We start from the raw sequence: 7,602 nt of genomic DNA, 5'->3' as shown, positions 1-7,602 counted from the left end.
ACCAGACTTACCAAAAAAATCAATGAGAGCCAGGGACTAATGTGGAGCTTGTCAAGCTACCACAAGAGCCTGTTTATGCCCAGAGCCTGTTTATGCCCAGTTTATGTCAGAACTTTTTGGTTGAATGGCTCCCCTGTCATTGACTCTCTCCTCCCCCCCCGAAATAAGCCATCTGGTTTACCTTGTCTAGTGCTAGCTTGCTGTCTTGTGCCATCTAAACAGGAGAGTAAGATGTGGACCATCTCTGCAAGGAGTTCTGTTCTACTGCTGAATTTGGGAAGTCAATGAGGCCTTGGCTCTCCCATTGGCCCCAAGTGCCTGCCATTCCTCCCCCAGAAGGACACATGCTACAAGACAAAAGTGCAATCCATATTTTTTTTTATTTTCCTTTTTTTTTTACAGTGATCTGCCATGAAAGCTTTGGGACCTTGTCATCCAGCTGCTTCTCCTACAGAAGAGAGTCAGAACAATAAGGGAGACCACCACCACCACCGACAATATGGCCAGAAGTACCAGGGTCAGGTCCAGTCTGGAGACAGGGCCTACGGGAGGAGGAAGAGCAGTTAAGATAATCCTGATTTTTGTAGGGTCCAAAGGTTAGAGGTGACACTTGGGACTTCCCTACCCCAGTGGTGCAACCCCTGCCCTCATTAGTTTAGAGTCTACCAGAAAGATACTTGGGAGTGGTCAGCTAACTTATAGACCCTGAATCAGCACCCCCCCCCCCCCCCCCGAATTGCTGTCTCTGCCCTCTACTGGACAAGACAGACTCTACACTAGGAGCCAAGGAGGCTCAGGAACATACAAGTCACTAGCAAGATGCTATCATGGCTTTGAGTTCTCTTGTTCATGGCATCTATGACTGTTGGGTTATTTATATCCCTCTTTGGAGACTTGTCCACTTATGGGATGCACTTAGGTAAGGGTCATGTCATCCCTACCTAAGCTAATGCAGGGTAGCACTGCTTGATCAGCTGCATCTAGACCCAGGAACCTTTAACATGTTTAGATTGGCACTTGCTGTATTCCAGGCTACATCCACTCACCTTTGGTCTCATAGACTTGTTCTCTCCACAGCTTGGTGCCCTCCCCAAAGATCACAGGACCATGAGAACTCACCAGGTCCTGGGGCTCTCCTGTCCTATTGAGATCTAGGAACCGGCGGCCTCCTGGGAGAGGAAGTTAAGAGATTAGGCCCTCGGGTCATGTGGGTGCCCTGAGGAGGCAGGGTCACCATGAATCCTTGCAGCCCTCCTGATAGGTAGAATCATGGAACACTAGAACTGGAAGGAACCTCAAGAGATCAAGTCCAGTCCCCTGCCCTCACAGTAGGACCAAGCACCATCTTGACACCCCCCCCCCCAATATCTCCAGTGATTTCAGGTGTTGGTCTTCATAACTTGCTTGACATGTGGGAAAAGACAGGACGCAAGGCCATTTCATCTAGAGTTGCCCAATTGCTTCACCAAAAATACCAGACCCCCAAAAAGGGCACCAGGCTGCCGAAATGCATTTGCAGCCCCGTTAGTTGCCAGGCCACTTCCCCACCACATGTCTGTCGGGCACCGAGCCAGGAAAAGCAGAAGATACTGGACATTTTATAAGTCTGGCATTTTCCTCACTTTACTGCACCTTCTGTCCAAGTACCGGACTGTCCAGTTCAATACTGGACACCTGGCAACCCTAATTTCATTAGGAGTAGCAGACACTAGCAATCGCCTCTGGAGAGCTTAATGGAACATTGTCTCCTACACAGGGCAGTTGTAGGAGATTGACTCTTTACCAATGTTGCCCCTCAGACCCTAGCTAGCTCTGCAGTATGTGGTAGAGCTACATGAACAGCTGGATGGTGTTTGCTGCAGGATGCATGTAGCAGGACAGGCAGAGCTCTGGACACTGAGGTACTCTGCTGTTTGGGCTGGGAGCTTATAGAAACCCGCATTCAGGCCACTGGTACAAAGTGGCAGCCTTGGAGACTTACTTATAGCAGCTCCTGATGGGCACGTGGTCCGGCAGGGCTCCAGCTGGGAGGGGTGGCAGGCAGAGGCACTGCAGTAAATGTACACCTAAAATCCACGCAAGTGAGAATCGAGTGAGTGGCCATCCAGGGCTGCTGGGAGCCAGGAAGTGAATCCACAGCTACTCATTTGCTTCTTGAAGCTCTGCACCTGACTAAAATAGGAACTCCTGCCCCACCCCTTCTAGATCCAGGCCCCTTCTCACCAGTCCTTCAAGCACCATCTGGGCAGCAGAGTCCACAAAGGCAAAGGTGGAGAGGACGAAGCGCTGGTGGTGCATCAGGAAGGGCAGCTCAGAGGAGGCCGGGCCCATGGGCACAAGCTGGGTTCTGTAGTTGTCTCCCAGGAACGGGCACCTGGGAACAAGGGGGTAAGATTTAAGCAGGTTCCAAGAGCACCAATGATCCCTTCAACTCCAGCCACTCACGCGTCCACCAGGATGGGCCACTGCGGCTGCTCCAGGGGGTTTGCACTGGGGGTGGCCCAGCACTGGTGCAGAACCAGGACCAGGGCGGGGTCTGTTCTCTGCAGGATGCGAACCTCCACGTAGACAGGGTCCCTGAGCACCTTCAGCACAGGGTAGTCTCCCTCCTCAAGGTAGGATGTGTAGCTCAGGTCTGCAGAGGAGAGCAGAGCTGAGACACTGGATCCCTCCAGGGGCTGGGATCTCTGCCCTGGAGTGAGGGGGGCTGCCTACCTGTGGCAATGCGCAGCTCAAGGTGGAGGGGTCCTTCCTGGGTGACTGGAGCAGGTGAAGGGGGCATGAAGATCTGAACCTGCAGTGGCAGGAAGTCACTGGCATTGTAGATGCAGCGAGCATGGAGGCTGCAGAGGAGAGAGCAGAGGGAGGAGGTGGGGGTTGATGCTCACTGAATTCAGACTGAGCCAAGGCTGCGTCTGCCAGTGAGTTTATTAGTGCTGGAGATCAACAAGGTCAGCCCCCCTCCCTCCCAGCCAGTCTACACTTGGATGGGACCACACTACTGCATCAACACCTCCAGAAACTCAGATGTTCTTCCCTGCTTAATCCCTGAGCTGTAGTTGTGCCTAGGCATGGCCACACGGGGGCCTTCTGAGACAGGACAGAAGTGCCTGTTCATGGCAGGATCAAGTTGGCCACCAACTGTCATCCAAGTTTCTCCCTCCCAGCCCTGTAGTGAGTTACCCCTAGTCCTGTGGGGAGGGGAGACTGGCTGGGCCTACTTGTGGTCAATGGAGATTGCATAGCAAGCAGTATTATCTACCCCCACTAAGGAGAGGATTTTATTTTGTGTCTGAACTACACATGCATCCTTCCTGTCATAGGAAGGATCATCTCCCCTGCACCACACCTCAGAAGGTGACTTCAGTAACTGCATAATCATGACCCTACAGGATAAGAGGGCCCGGGGATGTCCAGGAGATGGTTCCCTCAACTCTGTTCCTATAGCAACGACTACTTCACCCAGGGAAAGTATCTGCTTCAGCCCTTCTCCCCACTTCCAGGGTGGAGGACTACTTACCACCACCGCTTTGCTTTTCAACAGAGCAGGCCAACTCACATGAAGGTGCTGTCCCGGGTGATGGAGCCATCTGGCCCAGTCTGGATGTCGATGCCAGAGACCAGCTGGTTCTCATAGATCAGTTTGTCCCCAGTCACCTGGCAGGTTAGACATGGGGTAAGTTAGCCCCCATAACCCTGAGCAGAGCTCACCCTGGCTTCCATTGGGCATCTCCTCACCTGAGCTGTGGTGCCGCACTGCATGAGGGGAAAGTGGAAGATCACAAAAGCCTCAGTCTTCCTGATGGGCTCACACCCAGTCTGGGCATAGGCTAGCCGGACACTGTCCAGGATGTTGGGGTGGGCAGACATGTCCCTGGAGACCACCAGAACAAAGTGACCATCCAGGAGGCACTGAGCAGTAACTGCAACACAAGGGAACAAGATTAAGTGTAGACACTCCTCATACAGGGGTGGAGCAAGTGTTCCATGCCACACTAACCTATAATTGATCGATTGGTGAGGGGTGGAGGAGTGCCATGAAGAGGCCTGGAAATCATGGCCTGTAGTGACCAAATTCTGAGTTTATAGATTTGAGGCTAGTCAGGTCACCCTTTTAACCTACTAAAGGGCTAGATGGGGATTAGTATTTAAACTGGGTATAGATTCGCCAGGATAGGGAGTCATTGGAATGATTTGTCCATGGTCATGGAGAATCCACCATCACTGAGAAGTCAAGACATGATGTTTGCCAACAGATTTGCTCTAGGAATTATTTCAAGGAATTTCTGTGTAGCACCATGGCCCCTGCTGGCTTTGGAATTTGTGAAATAGGGAAAGCCTATGGGAGAGAATGAGAACTCAGTAGCTGCACATTGATTGGATGTTCTTCTGCCACCACACATTTGGCGCTTGCTCTCAAGATCTGCATTGGCCAACCGGGTGCAGGAATCCCGTCACACATAATGGTGCCAGCTACAGCCCACAGGAAGAGGTACAGAGAAATTGTAGCCGAGCCTAGCTTGCTGTGTTAGTAGCCGATAGCGACCAAACATCTGAGAAGGATGGGGGTCTCCCCACACTTCCCAGACTGACAGCTAAAGGCTCTATGAGCCAACACAAGGGCAGGTCTCCTACCTGTGTTGCCATAGTAGCAGGGAGTCGTTGGGTCCGTCTCATCATAACAGCAGCCAGCCTGCGCGCAAGCAGTGCGGCCGGGGGCATCCACACAGGGGATCTTCCCAGCCGCCACCCGGCACTGCTCCTGCGTGAGATGGGCACCTAGGGTGGCAGCAGTGGATTAAGGAGAGCTGGAGATCCTCTGAAAGGATCTCAGCAGGCTCTTCCCCAGAGACTTGAGTATCTAGAGAGACCTCTGAATGAATGGCTGACCTCAACACCAGTCCAACCCTCCCCAAAGGGACTGCAAGAGCTCCCACACGGGCCCTCCTTACCAGATCACACTTATTCCCCCCCTGCACATTATAGCCTCAAGTCACATCTCATACAGCATAGTGCCCAGATCCCCACCCAGGCCTCCAGATGTAGCAGGTCGCTCTTCTTAGCATTAAGTCTGATACTAGGCTTAAAAATGTCACATACGAATTCAGGGTCTTGATAGGCTGCTGAGTGATAGGAGAGCTGCTGCCGCCCCCCCTCCCCAAACAAAAAACAAGACCACTCTACAGTGTTGAGCCTATCACAGCCAGCAATTCTGGAGCAGGTTTTTCTAGCTAGCTCATGAAACAGAGCGGACGGCTACTCTGAGTTTTCCCTTATGTGCCACCCTTGCCCCAAAAGAGTCACCATCTCCCCATTCCCAACAGGGAAGAAGCTAGCAAAAAGGCTATTGGGGAAATAGTGGCCAAAGACATGTCCCTAACATCTGCTACCCACACTTTCTTCAGGGACACTGAACTTGCACCTACAAGTAAAATGGCTGCTATTCTGGTTTACTGAATGTCTAGCTGGATTTTGCCCCCATAAAACCTACACAGAATTGGGAGGGGAGGAAGAGCCCCCCCCCCCCAAAGCTCTGAGAAAAAAAAAAAAGTCAGAAAGCACAGACACCCTCCCCCAGACTAAGTTTAGTGAAGCAACATTTGTACGCTAATCACATTTTAGAGTACATATTGTAGTGTTGCCAATACCAGCTCTAACATGGCAGCCACAAGCAAGAGATAAGTGCCGATTCCCTGAAGACCAACAATTTTGAGAACACACACCTATGTTGTGCGGCACGGGCCCCGGGCGCACCAGGCCGGGCTGCGGCACGGCACGCATGGTCTCCTCTGGGCTTAAGTCATGTTCAGTGGGCTTGGGGCAGATCATGTTCACATCATAGGCAGCAGCGACAGTCCCAGTGCACTGCAGCTCCTCCACTTGAACCCTCAGGTGGTAACGGCTGTCCTGCAATGGCAGCACAATGATTAGCAAGACTGTTTGTGTGGTAGAGTAGCCATGGCTGCTCAGCCCATATGCATTGGCTAGGGTTGCCAGTTTTGGTTCAGCATATCCCTGGATAGTTCAGCACTTGACAGTATTTCATTACAACTAATCTTTAGTTCCCAGATATTCTAGGCAATCCAGTTAACAGCCCTGGCACAGGCTGCTGCGACAGCGGGTAGGAGGAATCTGCAGTCATTACAAAAGCCCAAGTACGTCAGCTGGACCTCCCCAAGAACAGAACAATCATGCATCCTAGGTCAGAGGCCAGAAACCTCTCCATGGTGATACATTGGATGTTAGAGTCAAGCGTTCAAGGCAGAAGTAGCCAGGATAGAGACATCAGAGCCTCTTGTGCCCATCCTCTCACCTTCCTGACCACATGACAGCCATTGTAGCCTGCTGAGAAGATCACAGCACCTTCCTCACCAGAGGTGACCCAGTGGAGGCAGATGGAGCAGTTGGTTACTTCAAAGGGAGTCCCAAACTCATCTGTGGAAGAAGCCACACTCAGGACAACCATCACCAGGGGGAAAGACAAGTTATGGCAGGCTCGTTCAGATGCATAGGAAGGCTGCAGGGCACGAAGCTGGGACTTATTCTACCAGGGATGTCTTTGGGTTACATCGAACTCCCCAAACTCAGCTTGGCAAATAAAGATCTAGTTCCTCTTAAAACTATCAAGGAGCATGGACAAGCCCTGAATCCCAGCAGCACAAGGGCTGTCTTACAGCAGCAATATTAGCAGCTACTGCAGCCGACTATGCATGTCCCAAAGCAGGGAAGTTTCAGGAAGCCAAGCCAGAGTTGGGAGACTTACCTGCATGGGGAGACACATTCACAAGCTTTTGAGATTACTTACCGGGTCAAGCCTTCATCTTACAAGGAGAGGCTCTACTTGAAGCAGCTGGATAACACCTACAGTACCCCCACCCTTCCCCAGTCCCAGCAACACCAGCTAGGGGTTCAGGACTGCAGCTAAGCCAGACAGCTGTGAGACACACTGAAAGATTAGCACCCCCAATGACAGAGCAAGGCACTGCACATGCTGGGAGAGAGCTGCACACAAGAGACAGGAGAAATAGCAATAGCCTCAGAACCCCTCCCATGTGTGTGTGTTTGAGAGGGAGCCTGAGCACAGATGGAAGTGGGTTTGGCTGCTTATTAAGCAGCCAGGAAGCCACTTACCTACAACTTTGAAGCGGACAGTGCGGCCCTGTCTGGGAAAGACCAGCAGCTGCATCCCATAGTCTCCACACTCATACTCATGCTGCAAGACAGAGGAACTAACCCTGCGGAAGTCCCTCTGCCCCAGGGTTGTCCCCAGGCACCAAAGCAGCACTAAGCCCACAAAGGACCTATAGCCCCATCCCATGGCTGGCAGAACTAAGGAAGATGCCCTACCCAAGAGGCCCTTCTCATAGCTAGGGAAGCTGGGGAACTGGGGCTTTGAAGGATGAGCAGAGAGGAGTGGGCGGCGTGTGAACCAGGTGAGCAGAGGGGCTGCACCTGGGGAGCGGCTGGCTGCTGCTGAGGGGCCGGGTGAAAAGTGCAAAGCTGAGGGTGAAAGAGAACCATAGCCATTGAATCCCCCAAATGAAAACAAACTAAAGTCTCTCCCAGTTACTCCTACTGTTATATCTTCCTTTTGGGATGCCC

General features: G+C 52.1%; 1 protein-coding gene across 3 annotated transcripts; it reads right to left on the bottom strand.

The window, feature by feature from the left end:
• Positions 1 to 368: 368 nt before the first annotated feature.
• On the bottom strand, positions 369 to 7,364 carry LOC149524380 (zona pellucida sperm-binding protein 1-like). Of its 3 annotated transcripts, none has more exons than XM_089778741.1 (12): positions 7,132 to 7,364; positions 6,314 to 6,435; positions 5,724 to 5,907; positions 4,636 to 4,779; positions 3,739 to 3,923; positions 3,560 to 3,657; positions 2,716 to 2,843; positions 2,446 to 2,635; positions 2,224 to 2,374; positions 1,982 to 2,066; positions 1,047 to 1,169; positions 369 to 542 (listed from the first exon to the last, which is right to left on the bottom strand). In XM_089778741.1, exons 1-12 carry the CDS (start codon positions 7,316 to 7,318, stop codon positions 397 to 399), a joined length of 1,743 nt encoding a protein of 580 aa, XP_089634867.1. In that variant the 5' UTR covers positions 7,319 to 7,364; the 3' UTR covers positions 369 to 396. The 3 variants fall into 3 exon arrangements, 2 of the variants coding, with proteins under 2 accessions (XP_089634867.1, XP_089634868.1); XM_089778742.1 differs by lacking the exon at positions 7,132 to 7,364 and adding an exon at positions 6,806 to 6,937; XR_016349714.1 differs by lacking the exon at positions 1,982 to 2,066 and having other exon boundaries at positions 407 to 542; positions 7,132 to 7,363.
• Between the last annotated feature and the right edge of the window lie 238 nt (positions 7,365 to 7,602).

This window comes from Pelodiscus sinensis, chromosome 5, assembly GCF_052426305.1.
Source record: "Pelodiscus sinensis isolate ZL-2025 chromosome 5, ASM5242630v1, whole genome shotgun sequence".
Classification (NCBI taxonomy): domain Eukaryota; kingdom Metazoa; phylum Chordata; order Testudines; family Trionychidae; genus Pelodiscus; species Pelodiscus sinensis.
This window is presented reverse-complemented; position numbering and strand designations above follow the sequence as displayed.